Source organism: Symphalangus syndactylus, chromosome 18, assembly GCF_028878055.3.
Source record: "Symphalangus syndactylus isolate Jambi chromosome 18, NHGRI_mSymSyn1-v2.1_pri, whole genome shotgun sequence".
Taxonomy (NCBI): Eukaryota; Metazoa; Chordata; class Mammalia; order Primates; family Hylobatidae; genus Symphalangus; species Symphalangus syndactylus.
The window spans coordinates 54,529,351-54,550,692 of record NC_072440.2 but is presented as its reverse complement, the minus strand read 5'-3'; the positions used below and the strand labels follow the sequence as shown (position 1 = coordinate 54,550,692).

Genomic DNA, 21,342 nt, shown 5'->3' with positions numbered 1-21,342 from the left:
GTGTGGTGATTCCTCAGGGATCTAGAACTTGAAATACCATTTGACCCAGCCATCCCATCCCATTACTGGGTATATACCCAAAGGACTATAAATCATGCTGCTATAAAGACACATGCACACGTATGTTTATTGTGGCACTATTCACAATAGCAAAGTCTTGGAACCAACCCAAATGTCCAACAACAGTAGACTGGATTAAGAAAATGTGGCACATATACACCATGGAATACTATGCAGCCATAAAAAAAGATGAGTTCATGTCCTTTGTAGGGACATGGATGAAACTGGAAATCATCATTCTCAGTAAACTATCGCAAGGAGAAAAAAACCAAACACCGCATGTTCCCATTCATAGGTGGGCATTGAAGAATGAGAACACATAGACACAGGAAGGGGAAAATCACACTCTGGGGACTGTTGTGGGGTGGGGGCAGGGGGGAGGGATAGCATTAAGAGATATACCTAATGCTAAATGATTAGGAGATATACCTAATGTTAAATGACGAGTTAATGGGTGCAGCACACCAACATGGCACATGTATACATATGTAACTAACCTGCACATTTTGCACATGTACCCTAAAACTTAAAGTATCATAAATAAAATAAAAAGAATTTAATGGGCTATATTTCTTGCCAAATTTTATATTGGGTGTTAGATTATTTATAGGACCCATGTTCTAGGAAAACAAATGTTTAAAGTTGGAATGAGCAAATCTAAAGACATTTGCTTCTTTGAAGCACTGTGGTTTTACATTACTCCGGTAATTTATAGCTCCTAGAAAATACATTAAGTTTTTTTTCTCTTAAAGCATATATGACCGTCTAACTATATTTTTACATAGCACTGTTTTAATTTACAAATATAAATTTCCATTGTAATTTAAAATAAACTACTTTTGTAATATTAAAAAGAAAGAAAGAATTTGCTACCTTCAAATGTCCACCACGCAATTTCCCTAGCTACACCATGCCTCCAACGTGCCCTTGGCCCAGTTTCTACTTCTGATATTGTTCTGGGACTGCCACACTCATAACCCGCTGCTGCAGACTTGCACAGTCTTTCCCATGGAGAATGAGCCCAGCATCGCCTCAGGAGGGCTGCTGCTTTGTTTTTACTGGGACTGCAGAAGTGCTTCTCAGAGTCAGGATCTCTCAAAATGAGGTACGCATTTGTTTCTCTTACCTCTAGATACTGAAAAGCTCATCAGGTAACTTCTTACCAGATGGCATCATACTGAAACCGTCATCTGCCTCAGTGATCTCCTTCTTTTTTTTTTTTGGACCGAGTCTCGCTCTGTCGCCCAGGCTGGAGTGCAGTGGCGCGATCTCGGCTCACTGCAAGCTCCGCCCCCGGGGTTCACGCCATTCTCCTGCCTCAGCCTCTCCGAGTAGCTGGGACTACAGGCGCCCGCCACCACGCCCGGCTAATTTTTTGTATTTTTAGTAGAGACGGAGTTTCACCGTGGTCTCGATCTCCTGACCTCGTGATCCGCCCGCCTCGGCCTCCCAAAGTGCTGGGATTACAAGCGTGAACGACCGCGCCCGGCCAGTGATCTCATTCTTAACAAAGATTATTTCCTTTGGTACTAACAAATCCTAATAGCATATTTCCCAGGCTGCAGTGTCCTCTGGGAATTGCCAGCCTGAGATTTATTTTGGAGGCTCACAGACCCAAGTTCCTACAGGGTTCTGAGTCGGTCCTTGGGCAGCACATCACCACACTGTATCCAGTGAAGCTTTCCTGAATGTCAGCCAAATGGGACAAAAAGAATGAATGAGAAAGGACACAAGAAAGATTTTAGGCACATCAATATCCAAAAGGATGACCACACAAAATGTATTCAGTCAAAGACAGAAAATGCCATTAGGCAGGAGGAGGATTAAGAAAGAATAAACTCAAAAAGCAAAATGGGGAGCACGGTAAGATGGGAGTGAGCAACACTATCCAACCCTGCAGGAAGAGCGAGTAAGAGAAGGGTTCAGACATCGTGCAGCAGGACGAGTCACAGACAAAACTCCTCAGACACCGGATTAAAGAAGGAAGAGGTTTTTTTTATTCGGCTGGGAGCGTCGGCACACTCGTGTCTTAAGAGCTGAGCTCCCCGAAAAAGAAATTCCTAGCCCTTTTAAGGGCTTACAACTCTAAGGGGTCTACATGAAAAAGTCATAATAGATCAAATAAGCGTGAGGAACGTGACTGGGGGCTACATACATCAGCGAACAGAACAAAAAGTTTTACAGTGCTTTCTCATACAATGTCTGGAATTTACAGGTAACACCAGTAGTTTTGGTCAGGGGTTAATATTATTATTATTTCAACCACCAGGGCCAGGTGGTGGTGCCAAGGTCGTCTAGCTATTTATCTTACTTCTGTTTCTTTCCAACTTTTTGCTTTCTCCCTTTTCTCCTGTCTTATAAACTAGGGAAAAGGGGAGGTTGGGGAGAAACTGGGAAGGACAACAGGAGAAGTGGTGGTCTCATACCATAATATAACTTGCCCAGAATCACAATGGTTAGAAAATGGCAGAGTTGGGATTTGCACTTTTGGGCTCCAAAAGTGCAAATCTTTTTTTTTTTTTTTTTGGTGAGGTCGGGGAGGGTCTCACTCTGTTGCCCAGGCTGGAGTGCAGTGGTGATCATGGCTCAGCACAGCCTTAACCCCCCTTTGCTCAGGTTATCCTCCCATCTCAGCCTCCAGAGTAGCTGGGACTACAGGCATGTGCGACCATACCCAGATAATTTCTTTGCATTTTTTTGTAGAGATACGGTTTTACTATGTTGCCAAGTCTGACCTTGAACTCCGGGCACAAGCGATCCTCCTGCTTCTGCCCCCCAAAGTGCTGGGATGATAGGTGTGAGTGATGGTGTCCAGCCCAGAGGCCAGGGTCTTAACTACAGTGTTCTACTTTGCCCCAAACTAGCTCAGTTGCCTCTGGGTCTCAGTAATTCAAATTTTAAAATTATTATTTATATACTCACAGTCTGTGAAATTTATACAACACACAATTATGTGAACATAATTGTGCCAGTTCCCCTTGCAGGGCCAGGGAAGGGACCCGGCCAGTGACGGCCCAGCTGCTAAGGCTACACAGCTCCACAGCAAACCCTCCCCTGCCCCGGGGAGGCCATCAAACCTTACAAAGAATTGAAGAGTAGATTTATTAAATAATAGGATACATGATGGATTAGAAAATTATTGACCAGATAATGCAAATTTAGAGCAATATATAAAAATTGTGGCTCCTAGGGATAAGTAGGCCTTATCTTGACTGGACTTTCCCCGTGTTTCTCATGCTTATTCTTTTTATTATTTTATTCTACTTTGCCCACAGTGCTCTGTGCTTTGGGGTCATTCTGACTCCCTCTGACCGGCTCCCAAAAGGAAGCCTCCTTCATGGCACCTTTTGTTGTCCTTGAAGAAAGTTTTTGGTATAGGAAAGGCTAACCAGAGGTTACTCTGCCTTATAGAGTTAGTATGCTGCTAATGAAACTCACAAATTCAAACACACAGTTTTTACCTCAGCATTTAATTTCAGCCTACAAATTTTAAAATCATATATATGTATACGTATATACACATATATTTTAAATCTTTTATCTTTTACATTTTTAGCAATCATTTTAAGGACAACTTTATTTCTTAATAATTTCTTAAAAATTAAATTCCCTTATGCCTTTAAAATTGTATTTATAAATGTAATAGTTTTTATTTTTCTTTTAAGTATTCCCATCATTTGATTTATTAAAAATCTTCCTGAATATTTAAATAATTCTTATGAATCTAATACATGAAATCTAGAAATATGACGCATTTTAAGTTCTTTCAGGCCTTCTAACACTGTTTATATATTTAGGACATTTTAACTGAAAATCATAAATCTTAGCAATGATATATTTTAAATTAGAATAAAAAAGGTGAATTTTTACTCCATTAGGGCCAATTTCTTTTTTTTTTGAAGGAATAAGTAACAGTTTTATAAATGAAAGATGAATATGAGATTTGTTCAAAATAATTATCTTTCTAGCGAGTCTTTTTGTTTTAACCCTTCTTGAAAATTCTGGCTAGTAGAATGTGACAAAAGTACATACGCGTCTTTATGGCTTAAAACAAAGCATACTTGGCCGGGCGCAGTGGCTCATGCCTGCAATCCCAGAACTTTGGGAGGCCAAGGCGGGTGGATCACGAGATCAGGAGATCGACAGACCAAAACCCACCTGGAAGGCCCTGCAGGACAATCACTGTGCTGACATCTTCTCCTGCCCCCCATGTCCTGGCACACCATGGTCTAGCCACACCAGCCTTTTTGTTTTGTAAACAAATTGAGCTCATGCTGGTCCTGAGGCCTTTGCACTTGCTGTTCCCTCTGCCCACAACACTGTTCCCAGATCTTCTCCCTGCTGGCTCCTTCCCATGCCAATGTAACCTCCCCAGAGAGGGTTTCCCTATCCGCTGCCTGAGTTGCCACAATGACACCCATCACTCCTCAGCCCACGGCATTGTCTTTTTTTTCCCCCTTCAAAGCACTTAATAGTATCTGAATTTTTTTTTTTTTTTTGTAGAGTTGGGGTTTCAGTATGTTGGCCAGGCTGGTTTTGAACTCCTCCTGGCCCCAAGTGATCCACCCATCTCGGCCTCCCAAAGTGCTGGGATTACAGGCGTGAGCCACTGTGCCTGGCAAATTTTTTGTATTTTTTGTAGAGATGAGATTTCGCCATGCTACCGGGGCTGGTCTCAAACTCCTGAGCTGGAGCGATCCTCCCACCTCGGCCTCTCTATGCGTTGGGATTACAAGTGTTGGGAACCACCACGTCTGGCCCTGCTGAACTGCTTTATGAGGGAGGGAAGTGAAGCTCAGATGGGTCTGAAGGGCAGGCCTGAGGTCACACAGCTGGGGAGATGAGCGGCCAGGGATTGAACCCAGAAGTCACCAACCCGAGCCTGCCAGCTTAACTCCATGCTTCACCTCACAACCCTCATATCTCTTGTGTCACGTATGTCCTCAGTTTCTCTCAGCCCCGAGAGCCAGGACTTTAATTACCATCATTCCCATTTTTGCCATAAGGACTCTGAAACTCATCAGGTCCAAGGTTGTGTTCCAGGAAGGCACTAGACCCTGCCCTGAGGTCAGCTGAGCTGAAGCCTGGTGCTCCCGTCCCCTGGCCATAAAGCACCGAGACTCTCTCAATTCAGCGCTGCAGGGACTAAGGTGGTTTTCCACGTTGTTTCTTTAGGGGGCTCCATCCAGCTCCTACCCTCATGCCCTGATGAGCCGCCTTCCCCGAGTGGCTAGTGGCAACCTCAAAGAGGCCAATGTGGCCCTTCAAGGTGCCAGACACCCCGAGCGGGAGGAACCCTGGGGCTGCCCCTACCGTTCTCCTCTGGGTCCTGCTCCTGCTCTGTGCTGGCACAGGTACGCAGGAACTCAGCGAAGGCGCCATCTTGGGCCAGCAGCTCCTGGTAGGAGCCCATCTCAGAGATCTTGCCGCCACTCATGACGATGATGACATCCACCTGTGGCAAGTAGCTCATGCTGTGCATGACCAAGATCCGCGTCTGTGGGCAAAGGGGACACCCGGCCACATCAGTGCACATGTGTGAGACTGCCTAGCTTGGCAGAGGAATGAGCCGACGAACACCTGGTGGGCAGAACTCAGGTCTGAAGGTGGGACATGCACCTGCAATAACAGCATTCAGGAGCAGCTGAACCTGTGCACATGGTCCTTTAACATGCATTGCAAAGGGCCTGCCACACGTCAGGTGCTGAGCTAAAAGCTGGGGAAGGGGAAGGAAACAAAGACCCCTGCCCCAGATTCCAGGGCCACAGGAGAAACGAACACTAGTAGAATAGTACTTGGGAATTCGAATCCACGTCTGACAAAAGCCCTGTGGCTCTCTCCATGCCATCACGTGTGTCCATGTCCCGGCTTACCCATTCAGCGTGGGAGGGTCGCCCCTGGCCCAGGTGAATGTGGCATTCCTCACGGTGATGCTGTTCATGCCCCCGCCTACAAAGCACAGAGACAACATGTCAGGCACAGGCTGAGCTGTGGGACTCCACATGAACAGAACACTCTCTTTCTCTGCTTGAGTGGTTCAACCCCAGACGCTTAACACAAATGGCGCTAGGCATTATTATCTGGTGACATCAGCCACAGGTTCTGAAGGAAAAAACTCAACCTGCAGTTTTGGAGGCAGCCCCAGACCCAGAAAGCAGAAGGAAACTGCAAGAAGCTTTGTCCTTGTAAGATGGGGTTGCGCCATCTGGATGATCATCTCGGGAGATGACTGCACAGGCGGGGGCCCCACGAGAATTACTCAGTGCTCTCGACGCCCTGGCCCTTATCAGGTAGGTTTGGGGCAGCTCCAGCTGGGAGGGCTGGGCAGTGGCCAAGGTCAGTGGGAAACAGCTGGCGTCCACACGCAAACCTCTCTCCACTGGGGTGGCCTGCATCAGACCGCTGGGCCCTCCTTGAGGTTCAAAGGGAGGTCGTTCACCCTTCTCCCCATGTCCTCTATCTGTCTTCCTCTGCCAGCCACACCACCCTACACACATCACATCACAGCAGGTGGATCTTTCTAAAACACCCATCACGATAAACTCAAAAAAAGAGGATACGGAACAGGAAGTGTGGTATGAGGGCAAGGGGGAGGGGAGAGTGTTGGAGACAAAGCCCACGTTAACTGGCTCTGTGTTTGTCTTCTTCTGAGACAGGATCTGGCTTCTGCACCCAGGCTGGAGTGCAATGGTGCGATCTCGGCTCACTGCAACCTCCATCTCCCAGGCGCAGGCGATTCTCCCACTTCAGCCTCCTGAGCAATTGGGACCACAGGATGTGAACCACCAAACCCAGCTAATTTTTTTGTATTTTTTGTAGAGATGGGGTCTTGATATGTTGCTCAGGCTGGTCTCGAACTCTTGGCCTCAAGTGATCTGCTTGCCTCGGCCTTCCAAAGTGCCGGGATTACAGGCATGAGACACCGCACCCGGCCAGCTCCACAATTCTAAGGCTCCTAGCACCTCTGTCTTCTTTTACTCTTCTTCCTGTTATTTTCCTTTTACTTCACATCTCTCACTTAAAACAAAAGCAGGCCAGTCGCAGGGGCTCATGCCTGTAATCCCAACACTTTGGGAGACCGAGGCGGGCAGATCACCTGATGTCAGGAGTTCGAGACCAGCCTGGCCAACATGGTGAAACCCCATCTCTACTAAAAATACAAAAATTAGCCAGGTGTGGTGGTGCATGCCTGTAGTCCCAGCTACTCAGGAGTCTGAGACAGGAGAATTGCTTGAAACCAAGGCAGAGGCTGCAGAGAGCCAAGATTGTGCCACTGCACTCCAGCTTGAGAAACAGAGTGAGACTCTCTCCAAAAAAAAAAAAAAAGAAAGAAAAAGAAAAAGATAAAACAGAAAAGCAACTCTCTGAATTACGAGCCACCTTAAGACCATCTGGAGATAATACAGTAGCATTTTTTGTTTAAGTTGTCAAATGAAGAAATAACTTCCTCCATACATCAAAAAAACAAAAAACCTACAGAGAGAGGAAGGTGCTGGTTAACCTAGATTAACTTTCTCCCTCAGCTCTTCTAAAAGAGTGGATGTGGAATGAGGAAACTGGGAGTTGCTATTTAAGAAATTTAAGAAAAGCCACTGGAGAGAGAGAGGTTGCAGACAACGGTTAGCTTGGGAGCGGGGAGCAGCCAAGGGGACCCCCACTGGCTAGAGCGTGCTAAACATTCCAGAAAGTCCAACCACCTAGGAGGCCACTATTAGGGCAGGAAGGAGGGGCTGCAGCGCGGGCAGCACCCAGGGGCCTAGGGGTTTCCTGATGCTTGCATTGAGCTGTGAACAACTTCAGTAGCAAGAAACCACCCCCCGCCCACTGCAGGCCACCTCAAATTTCAGCCCATGTTTAGCAGAGAAATTTGACCCCAGAGTAGATGGAATCATTCCCTTATGATGTGAGGGGATGTGGGACACTGGGACAGCAGAAACCAGATGACCACAGCCCAGGGGTGTTGGGAGGCAGCATCCACTTGGACCACGGTTCTCAACTGGAGGCAACTGTGCCCCTCAAGGCACATCTGGCGATGTCTGGAGCCACTTTTGGTAGTCAAAATTGGGGTGGGTACTACTGTATCTAATGGGTAGAGTCCAGAGTTGCTGCTCAACATCCCACAGTCCCCAAGCACAAAGAACAATGTGTCTCCAGATATCAGTAGCACCCAGGATAAGAAACCCCACACCACGGGGCTGAGCTGAAGAGGCTGAAACCATCTCGCTCAGACCAGAGACGTGACAACTCCCGTGATCTGTTTCGCATCTTCTATATACCAGGTGCTGTGTCAAACATTTTAGGTGCCACTAAAGATACCTGAGCGCCTGCGAGGTGCCAGACACAGCTCATGCGGTATAACCGACATTTACACACATTCAGTCTTCTGACCACACTCATTGGACTCTGGAGCCAGACTGTATGGGTTTGAATCCTGGGGCTACCACTTCGTAGCTGGGTAGCCACAGGCAAGTTACTTAACTTCTCTGTGCCTTTTTTTTTTTTTTTTTTTGAGACAGGGTCTCACTCTGATGCCCAGGCTGGAGTACAGTGGCACGATCATAGCTCACTATAGCCTTGAACTCCTGGGCTCAGCCAGTAACTCCTGCCTCAGCCTCTCAAGTAACTAGGACTATAGGTGCACCACCATGCCTGGTGAATTTTTTAATTTTTGTAGAGACGAGGTCTCACTACATTACCCAAGGTGGTCTCAAACTCCTGGCCTCAAGCAATCCTCCAGCCTTGGCCTCCCAAAGTACTAGGATTATAGGTATGAGCCACTGCACCCAGCCTGTGCCTCACTTTTTCATCTGTAAAATACGGCTGACAATCATGCAATCAACTTCAGAGGGCTGTGGTGGGGTGTCTATGAGGCAGTGCACACAGAGCACTTCCCACAACGCTTGGCACATAGTAGGTGCTCAGTAAACCTCAGTGAGGCAACACCCTATGGCCAGGAAGAGCAGGGACTCTACTGACGGGCTGTGGGTGTGAATGCTGGTTCTTCTTTTGATCAGCTGTACAATCTCAGGCAAGTTTCAGAGACCACTTTCTTCATCCGGAAAATGGGGGTTTCCACCACTCTCCTCCAGGGGTGCCACGGTGAGTAATGGACAAGTCGGGACATTGACATCCTTGGAACAGAATGTGCATGACAGGGGCTTTATAAGTGAACGTGTCACTGCACTTACTGCCATTAATATTTATTATTATTATTATTATTATTTTTTTGAGATGGAGTCTCTCTCTGTTGCCCTGGCTGGAGTGCAGTGGCGTGATCTCGGCTCACTGCAACCTCCGCCTCCTGGATTCAAGTGATTCTCCTGCCTCGGCCTCCCGAGTAGTTGGGATTACAGGTGCCCAACACCATGTCCAGCTAATTTTTGTATTTTCAGTAGAGACGGGGTTTCACCACGTTGGCCAGGCTGGTCTCGAACTCCTGACCTCAAGTGATCCACCTGCCTCAGCTCCCCAAAGTGCTGGGATTACAGGCGTGAGCCACTGTGCCTGGCCTAATATTTATTATTAAATGCCTAGAGAGATGGTTACAAACAACATCCCTGGCTCAGGGGGATGGGCTGGGAAATGATAAATTAACAAGCTACAAAACAAACAAATCTGCCAATAAAAATGCATGGCCGGGTGTAGTGGCTCACATCTGTCATCTCAGCACTTTGGGAGGCTGAGGCAGAGGGATCCTTGAGCCCAGGAGTTCAAGATCAACTTGAAGGACAAAGCTATACCTTGTCTCTCCAAATAAAAAAGTTTAATATTGGGGGAAAAAAAAGGCCAGGAGAAGTGGCTCATGCCTATAAGCCCAGCACTTTGGGAGGCTGAGGCAGGTGGATTGCTTGAGCTGAGGAGTTCGAGACTGGCCTGGACAACATGGCGAAACCCTGTCTCTACAAAACATACCAAAAAATTATCCAAGTATGGTGCTGTGTGTGCCTGTAGTTCCAGCTACTTGGGAGGCTAAGGTCAGAGGATCACCTGAGCCCGCGAAATCAAGGCTGCAGTTACAGCTGTGACTGCGCCACTGCACTCCAGCCTGGGTGATGGAATGAGACCCTGTCTCAAAACAAACAAACAAACAAACAAAAATCCAAGTAACACTCGGCCAAAGAAAGGTACTTTTGTTTCCCTTATCTAGATAAAACTGAGGTTCGGACCTAAGTCTACACAGCTTGTGGGTGGTGGAGGCTGGCCAGCCTCCAGAGTCCTTATTTAGCACAGAATAGAATCAAGGTCAAAGCCTTGGAAAGTGACTCTCAGGGGGAAGCCTCAAGCAGCTGCTGTCCCTCAGCAAGAAAACAAAAATGCAAGTGCAAGTTCACCCTCCTGGGAAGTCTAAGACAGGACAGAAGCCCAGGAGGCCAGGCTTCCCTTCCCTTCTACTGGCTCTGCAGAACCCATGTCCCCCGGGGTCTTGCAGACAAGCGGCTGGGCAGAGTCAAACCTGAGGGCAGCCAAGGCAAAGAAATGCAAGTAGGGAGGACCCAGTGGAGAGATGGGAAGGCGGCCACTTCCAGAAACGAGGACCGAACACACACACACCGTCTTTGACAGGCCGTCGCTCGATGCTGTCAGGTTCCAGCTCCTCATGGGAGAAAAGATCCTCAGGCGTTTGAGGGAGACACTCGCCTATGCAGAGAGCAATGGCAGGGGAAAGTTATTTTTAAAAAGCATTTTTGCAAAACCAATCACGGTTAACTTTCAAGGGTTTCCCTGGGTGTGGAGGTGCACACGCCCTCCCTTATTTCTGAAGGTCCCACATTTCTTAGAACCAGTGTATACTTTAGAATTAAACAAAACAAAACAAAAAACAAAAAAGAAACAGGTTTTGGTACTGCTTTGTTTTAAAAGCCCACGAAAGGTATTTCAGAAAAAATGGGCAAATGACTGGGCGTGGTAGCTCAAACCTGTAATCTCAGCACTTTGGAAGGCTGAGGCAGGCAGATCACTTGAGGTCAGGAGTTTGAGACCAGCCTGGCCAACATGGTGAAACTCCGCCTCTGCTAAAAAAAAAAAAAAAAAAATTATATATATATATATATAAAATCAGCCTGGCATGGTGGCACGCACCTGCAATCCCAGCTACTTGGGAGGCTGAGGCAGAAAAATCACTTGAACCTGGGAAGGCGGAGGTTGCAGTGAGCCAAGATCATGCCACTGCACTCCAGCCTGGGTGACAGAGTGAGGCTCCATCTCAAAAAATAAATAAATACAAATAAAAATAAAAGAAGAAAAGGGCAGAGGCCTAGTGGAAAAGGGACTCTGGAAACATAATAGCAAATACAACAGAGCCAATTCAAACAGCCCAATGGGACAGGTATTTCTGAGATGCTCCAGAAAACTTGGATATGGGCTATTATTGTAAAAACTTATTGTTAGTTTGCTTAGACATGATGACAGTGTTATATTATGTAGGAAGAAATGCATGCTGAAGTATTTGTGGGTAGAATGTAAGGGGTCTGAGATTTGCTTTAAAATTATTTGGCAAAAAAAGGAAAGAATGAAGGGATAGATAGCAGAGTTTAGCATTAAAAACTAATGAAGGGAAAGAGGGACAAGGGAGGGATACTGAAAAAGGATGAGATAAATCAACTGTGGCAAAATGTTTTGGGTTTTTTTGTTTTTGAGACAGAATCTCGCTCTGTCACCCAGGCTGGAGTGCAGTGGCACAATCTAGGCTCACTGTAAGCTCCGCCTCCTGGGTTCACACCATTCTCCTGCCTCAGCCTCCCGAGTAGCTGGGATTACAGGCGCCTGCCACCACGCCCGGCTAATTTTTTTGTATTTTTAGCAGAGACGGGGTTTCACAGTGTTAGCCAGGATGGTCTCGATCTCCTGACCTCGTGATCCGCCCACCTCGGCCTCCCAAAGTGCCGGGATTACAGGCGTGAGCCACTGCGCCCAGCCTTGGTTTCTTTATTTGAGACAGAGTCTAGCTCTGTTGCCCAGGCTGGAGTAGAGTGGTGCAAACATAACTCACTGCAGCCTCAAACTCCTAGGCTCAAGTGATCCTTCTGCCTCAGCCTCCCATGTAGCCACTGCAGGCGTGCACCCCACACCCATTTTGTTGTTTTTTGTAGAGTAGGGATCTCATTATGTTGCCTAGGCTGATTTTTGAACTCCTGGGCTGAAGCAATCCTATCACCTCGGCCTCCCACAGTGCTGGGATTACAGGCATGAGCCACTGTGCCCAGCCAAAAAATGCTGATGTTGAAACTGAGTGATGTGTACATAGGGTTCATGTTGTATTATTTCCTTTTTTGGAGACTGAGTCTCACTCAGTCGCCCAGGCTGGAGTACAGTGGCACGATCTCGGCTCACTGCAACCTCCACCTCCCGGGTTCAAGCGATTCTTGTGCCTCAGCCTCCAGATTAGCTGGGATTACAGGCACCCACCACCACATCTGGCTAATTTTTGTATTTTTAGTAGAGACAGGGTTTCCCCATGCTGGCCAGGCTGGTCTCAAACTCCGGACCTCAGGTGATCCACCTGCCTTGGTCTCCCAAAGTGCTGGGATTGCAGGTGTGAGCTATCATGCCTGGCTTTTTTTCTTTTTCTTTCTTTTTTTTTTTTAAATACCAGCTTACAAGCTTTAAGCTATTCTACTTCTGTGTACACTTGACATTTTTCATAATAAAATGGATTTTTTTGTTTTTGACGAACCCTGCAATCAGCGTTGTACTACCAAATTTTAAGGTTGATTTGTCTATGTAGTTAAAATGGAGTTTTCAAAATGGGTGTTTGCAATGCTCGGAAAAAGAACGTTAAAATAGTGCAGAAAAGTGACAGGAGCTTCCAACAGTGCCCAAGTATGACAAAACAGAAAGCCACCCCTCCTTACACAGTCAATGGCAGGAATTTTAGAGATTCTACAGGGTCTACATTGTTTTTTTTTTGTTAAAAAAAAAAAAAAAAAAAAAACAGGGTCTTACTCCCCTCACCCAGGCTGGAGTGTAGTCGTGTGACTATGACTCCCTGCAGCCTCAACTTCCCCAGCTCAGCTGATCCTCCCACCTCAGCCTCCTGAGTAGCTGGGAGTACAGGGGCACACCACCATGCCTGGCTAATTTTCAAGTAAGGATAGATAGATAGATAGATAGATAGATAGATAGATAGATAGATAGATTAGATAGAATAGATAGATAGATTAGATAGAATAGATAGATACATAGATAGATAGATAGATAGATAGATAGATAGATAGATAGATAGATAGATAGATGATAGATAGATTTTTTTTTTCTTTTTTTGTACAGACAGGGTTTTACCATATTGCCCAGGCTAGTCTCAAACTCCTGGGCTTAAGAGATCCACCTGCCTTGGCCTCCCAAAGTGCTGGGATTACAGGCACCATGCCTGGCCGTAAGGTTGGGGTTTTTCTTTTTTTTTTTTATTTTGAGACGGAGTTTTTGTTGTGTCACCCAGACTGGAGTGCAATGGCACAATCTTGGCTCACTGCAACCTCTTCCTTCTGGGCTCAAGCAATTCTCCTGCCTCAGCCATCCGAGTAGCTGGGATTACAGGGACCCGCCACCACATGTGGCTAATTTTTGTATTTTTAGTAGAGATGAGGTTGCACCATGTTGGCCAGGCTGGTCTCGAACTCTTGACCTCAGGTGATCTACCCACCTCAGCCTCCCAAAGTGGTGGGATTACAGGTGTGAGCCACCGCACCCGGCTGTAAGGTTGGGGTTTCTCAAAGCGTGAGTGGTCAAGACCTATCAGTGGGTTGTAAAATCAATCAAGTCAGACAAGAGCTGCATTTTTGAAAAAAAGGATAGGAATGGCGGAGGAATAGCAGAAGAGAACAGAGTGTTTCGGAAAGATTCTTCCAGAGCATGGGAAAGCCTTGCTGCATTAAACTTGATTCATACAATCAAGTGCAAATTCTCTGTCAAGAAGTCAAATGCATTTTCTTTCTTTCAGATATGACCAGACAAAAGCATGGCAGCCTTGGTCCGGGCCTCATGAAGCCCGATCTGGAGTGTGATCTAGAGGCTGCGCTCAGGGGCACTTCCATGCTTTTGTGGCCTAGAACCCCAAGGCCCCCTCTTGGAAGTCGCCCCAGCTTCCCCCGTACCTGCACGATGCTGCTGATGACCATGGGGAGAATGTTCAGGGGAAACCGGAGGATGTTGAACAAGGCCAAAGACACGAAGGCTGTCTGGGCATCCAGGATGTTGTTCTTGTCAATGGTCACGTAGACGGCAAATGTGCACAGGGCCACCTGCAAGCAGAACGCCCGGTGCTGACTGCTGTGCCCTGAGTGAGAGTCATCATCCTAGGAGCAGTGACAGGCCCTGGGGACGTGCTCGGGCCCTCCCCAGGTGGCTGCAACTGACCAGCTGCTGGAGGTCGTGGAAACACCTGGGGCAGTATCTGGCACATAGCAGGTGCTCACTAAACACTCCAGGAATGAACTGGATAAATCAACGACCAGGAGCCCAAAGAGCTGGCCTCTCCCATCAACTTTCTCAGTGATGTTCTAGAGGGGCATTCTTAGTATTCCTCAAAAGCACCAAGCACAATCCCCAAGCCAGGCCTTTGCCCCTGCCATTTCCTCTGCCTGAAACCATCTTCCATCTAGGTGGCCACCTGGCTCCTCCCTCTCACCATTCAAGGGAGCTGCCTCTCCCACTCTACCCAAAGAGCCCTGCCATCTGGCCATCGTCCCATGTATTTTCAGGGTCTCAATACTGCCATTTCATTGTTACTTCCTGGAAGGTCATACAGCTTAAAAAAAAAAAACCATATACTTTGCCATATATCCGCTGTGGGACCCTGGTTATTTCACCTCTCCAGGCGAGCCCCTATTTTCTCATCTATAAAATGGAAGTCATGATAGGCTTTTAAGGGCTGTTGGCGCTTATGTAGGGTGCTTATTTGCACAGGGCCCAAGCACAGTAAAACTCAACAGATGGCAGCTGCTTTTATTTCTTGCTACAAGATTTGGTCCAAATTCCTTAGATCATTCTTCCAAGGAATCTATTAATGTGGTCCCACAAGCAAGAGCCCAGTCCCATGGGCAGCCAGAGTTGGTTCGTGTTCTGGCTCTGACATTAACAAGACAGATGACGCTGAGCCATGGCACAGAAATTTTCCAGGCTCCAATGTCAAGAGGGAGGCAAGGTGCTCAAAACGACAGGGACACATGATCCCTGGGTGCAGCGGTGCAATCATGGCTTACCAAAGCCTCGACCTCCTGGGCCCAAGCATTCCTCCCACCTCACCCTCCCGAGTAGCTAGGACTACAGGCGCATACCGCCATGCCTGGCTAATTTTTTTATTTTTGTAGAGACAGGGTCTCCCTATGCTTCCCAGGCTGTTCTCGAACACCTGGGCTCAGGCCATCTGCCTGCCTCGGCCACCTAAAGTGCTGGGATTACAGGCATGAGCCACTGCACCCATCCTGGCTCCCATCTTCTAAGTGGTAATGGAACACGGGCATCTTACCTAAAGACAATTTTTTTTTTTTGAGTCACAGTCTCATTCTTTTGCATAAGACGGAGTGCAGTGGTGCGATCGCAGCTCACTGCAACCTCTGCCTCCCAGGGTCAAACGATTCTCATGCCTCAGCCTCCAAGTAGCTGGGATTATAGGCGCCCACCACCATGCCCAGCTAATTTTTTTGTCTTTTTCTTAGTAGAGATGGGGTTTCGCCATGTTGGTCAGGCTGGTCTTGAGCTCCTGGCCTCAAGTGATCCGTCTGCCTCGGCCTCCCAAAATACTGGGATTACAGGTGTGAGCCACCATGCCCAGCCCAGAGATATTCTTTACTCAAAAGGGTCTACATGTATTTACATGATAGACTATTCAACCATAAAAAGGAATGAAATTCTTATACATGCTAAAACATGGATAAACCTTGAAAACATCACGCTAAGAAACCAGTCAGATGGCCAGGCGGGGTGGCTCACACCTGAAATCCCAGCACTTTGGGAGGCTGAGGTGGTTGGATCACCTGAGGTCGGGAGTTCCAGACCAGCCTGACCAACATGGAGAAACTCCGTCTCTACTAAAAATATACAATTAGCCAGGAGTGGTGGGGCATGCCTGTAATCCCAGCTACTCAGTAGGCTGAGGCAGGAGAATCACTTGAACCTAGGAGACAAACGTTGTAGTGAGGCAAGGTCGTGCCATTGCACTCCAGGTGGGCAACAAGACAGAAAAAACTTCGTCTCAAAAAAAAAAAAAAAAAAAAAAGAAACAGTCAGAAAAGGCCACCTGTTGTTTGATTCCATTCATATGCGATGTCCAGAGTAGATAAATAGAGACAGACAGAAAGCAGATTAGTGGTTGCCTGGGATGGAATGGAAGGTTTGGGGAGCAAGTGATAACAGGTACAGGGCTTCCTTTTGGGGTATTGAAAATGTCCTGGAATTAGTGGTGACTGTCGCATTGTTTATACAAAAAACCCACTGGGTGAGCGTCACACCACCTACACAAAAGCCCACTGGGTGACCTTCACACCACCTACACAGAAACCCACTGAGTGACCTTCACACCACCTACACAAAAACCCACTGGGTGAGCATCACACCACCTACATAAAAACCCACTGGGTGACCTTCACACCACCTACACAAAAACCCACTGGGTGAGCATCACACCACCTACATAAAAAAACCACTGAATTGCACACTTTTAAATGGTGAATTATACCTCCATTAAAAAAATAAATTTCAATAGGCATGGTAGCCCATGCCTGTAATCCAAATGCTTTGCGAGGCCAAGGAGGGAGGATCACTTGATGCCAGAAGTTTGAGCTGAGCTGGGGCAAAAGAGCAAGGCTGTGTCTCTACAAAATTTTTTAAAAAACAAGCCAGATGGCTGGGCTCAATGGCTCACCCTGTAATCCCAGCACGCTGGGAGGCCAAGGCAGGTGGATCACCTGAGGTCAGGAGTTCAAGAACAGCCTGTCTGAGAGGGCAAAACCCTGTCTCTACTAAAAATACAAAAATTAGCCAGGTGTGGTGGTGCGTGCCTGTAGTCCCAGCTACTAGGGAGGCTGAGGTAGGAGAATCACTTGAACCTGGGAGGCGGAGGTTGCAATGGGCCAAGATCGTGCCATTGAACTCCAGCCTGGGCGACAGAGCAAGACTCCCTCTCAAAATAATAATAATAATAATAAGTCAGGCATAGTGGCATGCACCTGTAGTCCCAGCTACTGTGGAGGCGGAGGCAGGAGAATCATTTGAGCCCAAGAGGTCGAGGCTGCAGTGAGCTATGACTGTGCCCCCGCACCAGCCTGGGTAACAGAGTGAGGTCCCCGTCTCTAAATAAGTAATTTTTTTAAAAGTACCTCTCCAAAGTCAACCTATTTTTTAGTGTAGAAGTCAAAGTGCTAACTCAGATCCCAGGGCCCAGCTGATTTGTAAAGTCCCTTCCCTGTACCTCATTTGGCCTCATCTGTCACTCTCCCCTCACTCTCACTGTTTCAGCCTCCATGGTTATCCCACCTATGAACGGGCACAGTAGTGCCCCAGGGCCTTTGCATGTGCTCTAGCTATTCCCTGGTTGGCCTCTTTACCTCCATCAAGTCTTTCCTCAAGTGTCACCTTCTCAGTGAGCTTAGACCACCCTACTTAAAACTGCAAGCCACCCCTATTACAAAGACCTGACTCTTTTCTTCCTATAGCACTTAGGATGGCTTTCTCTAGCACTAGGTTTTATTTATTGTGCCTATTGTTCCTTGTCTGTTTCTCTCCATGAAAATGAATGTTCCATGACTGGAGATTATTACTTGTAGTATTCGCTGCTGTATTGTCAGAGCCTAGGACAGAGCCCAGATCATGGCGCTCAGTGAATGTCTGCTGGGTAGATGATGGATGGGTAGGAGTGGATAAATGGGTGGGGAAGGGGTAGGTGAATTTGCCTGAGGGCAGAAGAGCACATCAGAGGTGTCTCTTCAGCAGTGAAGCAAACCAGGCCTCAGGCATCTCACCACCAAAATATATCAGCCCCCTTGGTGAGCCAAGTACCAATCGATGCCAGCTGCTGGCAGCACAGGGCACACACAGAGAGGGGACAGGACAACATCACGCAGCCCCTTTCAGGTCCACAGTCCTGGCTTCTCCAGAAGTAGGAAGTCATCTAGCCATCCACCCCTCAGTTATTAACTGAGCACCCATTATGCACTGGGGACTGAGGTGGGCTTGGCAACCCTGAGACGCACAGTCTAGTGGAAGCACAGGCTTTAACAGGCTCCCTACAGGCAGTGTTTGGAAATCCAAAGAGGCTGGTAGGATGGGCACAATGACTGGGGCTCCAGGCGGGAGGAGACTGGAGTTCGCCTTGTAATAGGCGAGGGTCAAAGGTGCAAAAGTCCTTCATACACAGTGAGGAGCACCTGTCCCCTAGGTGCCTTTTCTGAGAAACGTGGAAAACCAATGAATGGAACCCCTACACTCCAGCCCACCCCCTAAAAATCCTGATGCCCTGTGTGCAGTTATCTGCTCTTACTGCCTGCCTGGCATCTATTGCTCTGTTTATGGCAACACGCAATTTTCTCTGGGGGAACTGAACTTCTCCCAATCTCAACCTATGAGCTTCAGCCACAGATGAACCTCCTCCCTCACCCCCTACCTTGGCCCCAAGCCCTGAAAGACATGACCCAGCCCTGGCTCACCCAAGCATCCTATCTCCCTGGCCTCAGTGACTGGCTCAGGAAGAAGCATGTGATCGACCACAACCAATGAGACTCAATCCCATAGCTTTGCAGGAACTATTGGGGAAAAGAGTAAGACTCTCTGTTCACAGGGGTTGCTGAGATGACAGGATGATCAGGAAACTGCCAGCTAATAAAGAAACCACCATCAAGAAAACAGAGCTGAGAGTCAGAGACGTTGTTATTCCCAACATTGTCTTGGGAACTCCTAGATCCAGCTATGCCTGGAACCCCATCATGCTTGAAAGTCTTTTTCTAGACTTTTCAGTTTCATGACTCAAAAATCCCCCTCTTCTCTTACTCTAGTTGATTTAAGCTACGTTTCTTCATTTGCAAGACAGTTCCTAACTAATATGATTTATTTCAACCTCTCATTCATTCATGTATTTATTCATTTACCTACATACATTTATGGAGCATGAACCATTTGCCAAGTTCCCTATGCTTTGGGGGTACAAGCACAAAATGACAAGGTCTGACTGGGCGTGGTGGCTCACGCCTGCAATCCCAGCACTTTGGGAGGCCGAGGTGGGCGGATCACTTGAGGCCAGGAGTTTGAGACCCACCTGGCCAACATGGTGAAACCCCATCTCTACTAAAAAGACAAAAACCTTAGCCGGGTGTGGTGGCACACACCTGTAATCCCAGCTCCTCAGGAGGCTGAGGCAGGAGAATCAGCTGAACCCACGAGGTGGAGGTTGCAGTGAGCTGAGATTGTGCCACTGCACGCCAGCCTGGGCGACAGAATGAGACTCCGTTTCAAAAATACAGAAATGTATAAATATATAAATAAATAAAATGACATGGTCGTGGCCGTGTCTCCATGGACCCTAGGATATGATCAGAGAGAACTACAGGACAGATCATTACCACAGAGAATGATGAATTATTCTAACAAAGGGAGATTCCGGGTAAACAGAAGGCAAGAAGCTCACAAATCATCTAAGACAGAAAATGTTAAATATTGACGGTTGCCTGGCAACGCTATTTCAGGAAAGTGCATTAGGTGGACGTGGTAAACGCCAGGCTTGGCATTCCAGAAAAACAGTCCCATCAGTCCCTGGATGGCATCCCTGGCCTTCCCTGGCCTCTGTGTTCCATCACACCTACCACTGGGTAAACACCTCATCACCTTTGAAGCACAGGAATGCACCAGTGGAAAAAACACTCAGACACCTTCCAGGGGAACTGAAGGCCACATATTTTATCCTAATGTAGTCAGAGGCTTCAATGCCTCGGCCAGGACAAGGTCTCCCTAACTGACACCCAGACCCATCTGTTTCTTGCCAAACAGCTCAACAAACTCTGTCTCTGGAAACTCCGGGAAACTAAATGGCAAGGAAGGTCAAGAAAAGGTTAAGTAAAGCCGGTAGCCGGGTTCAGTATCTCACATCTGTAATCCCAGCTACTCCAGAGGCTGAGGCAGGAGGATCACTTTAGCTCAGGAGTTGGAGGTTGCAGTGAGCTGTGGTCAAGCTGCTGTACTCCAACCTGGGCATCAAAACAAGACCCTGTCTCTTTAAAAAAAAAAAAAAAGAAAGAAAGAAAGAAAGAAAGAAAGAAAAAAGAGAGGAAAAGCCAGTCCTGCTCTTAAGCATCTTCTGCTGTGGTTTCCTAATGGGGAACAGGGCAGGAAGTGATAAGCAAAGTTTAGTGACAACCTGGAAACTGTGGGTTTTGCCAACGAATCCAATGTGCAGAGCAAAAAGCTGTGAGAACACACTGCCCATCCCCTCCTAAGCAGGACACAAGGCACAGACCAAACCTCATCACCAGCACCCTCTGGCTTGGATCTTTTCCTCTAAGAGAAGACCTTTCAAAATGCCATCAAGGCCAGGCGCAGTGGCTCATACCTACAATCACAGCACTTTGGGAGACAGAGTCAGGCGGATTGCTCGAGCTCAGGAGTTTGAAAACATCCTGGGCAACAAAGTGAGACCCTGTCTCTACAAAAATTACAGAAATTAGCTGGGCATGGTGGTGCATGCTTGTAGTCCCAGCTGCTTGGGAGGCTGAGGTTGGAGAATCACTTGAGCCTGGGAGGCAGAGGTTGCACTGAGCCAAGATCATGTCGCTGCACTCCAGCTTGGGCAGCAGTGTGAGACCCTGTCTCAAAAAAAAGAAAAAAAGAAAAAAAAGCCATTTTGTATGTATTTATGTATGACTCTTACTATCACTTGTATAAAAGTAAAGTAAACAGAATCAAGTAACCGTTAACCACTTGTATGACACGTATCCACCATTACAGTGATACAGACGCAGACTCTGGAAAAACACACAAGAAACATGGAGAGAGGGAAGCAAGGTGACTGGTGTTGGGAGGAAGGGCTTGGGTCTTTCACTATGGACTGTGGTTCTCAACTGGGAGAATTCTGTCCCCCAAGGGGACACTTCACAATGCCTGGAGCCATTTTCCATTGTCACCACTGGGAAGAACAGGGAGAAGTACGACTTAGCATCCGGCAGGTAGAGGCCACAGATGCTAGGGAACATCCTACAATGTGCAGGCCAGGCCCTACAACAAAGGGACAAAGGATGACCTGTTGGCGAATGTCAGCAGGCTGAGGTGGCCACGTGCGGAGAAGTCCAGCTGTATGAATACCAT

General features: G+C 47.4%; 1 protein-coding gene across 17 annotated transcripts in view; it reads right to left on the bottom strand.

Annotated features, from left to right (window-relative positions):
• The window catches only part of LOC129467824 (multidrug resistance-associated protein 1-like), a 94,584-nt gene that overhangs the window by 37,789 nt on the left and 35,453 nt on the right, over positions 1-21,342 (bottom strand). For 8 of the 17 annotated variants that reach the window (XR_010116917.1, XR_010116916.1, XM_063622667.1 and 5 more), the window contains 4 exons: positions 14,151-14,297; positions 10,514-10,698; positions 5,934-6,009; positions 5,374-5,557 (listed from right to left, as the gene is read on the bottom strand). Coding sequence is in view for 14 of the 17 variants with exons in the window: in XM_063622667.1 (XP_063478737.1) it covers positions 5,374-5,557; positions 5,934-6,009; positions 10,514-10,698; positions 14,151-14,297 (592 nt within the window). In the remaining 3 variants the exon portion in view is untranslated. Of the gene's footprint in view, positions 1-2,034; positions 6,010-10,513; positions 10,699-14,150; positions 14,298-21,342 lie in introns of those variants that run through there. The other 9 variants (XM_063622666.1, XM_055252648.2, XM_055252650.2 and 6 more) reach the window with 6 other exon arrangements.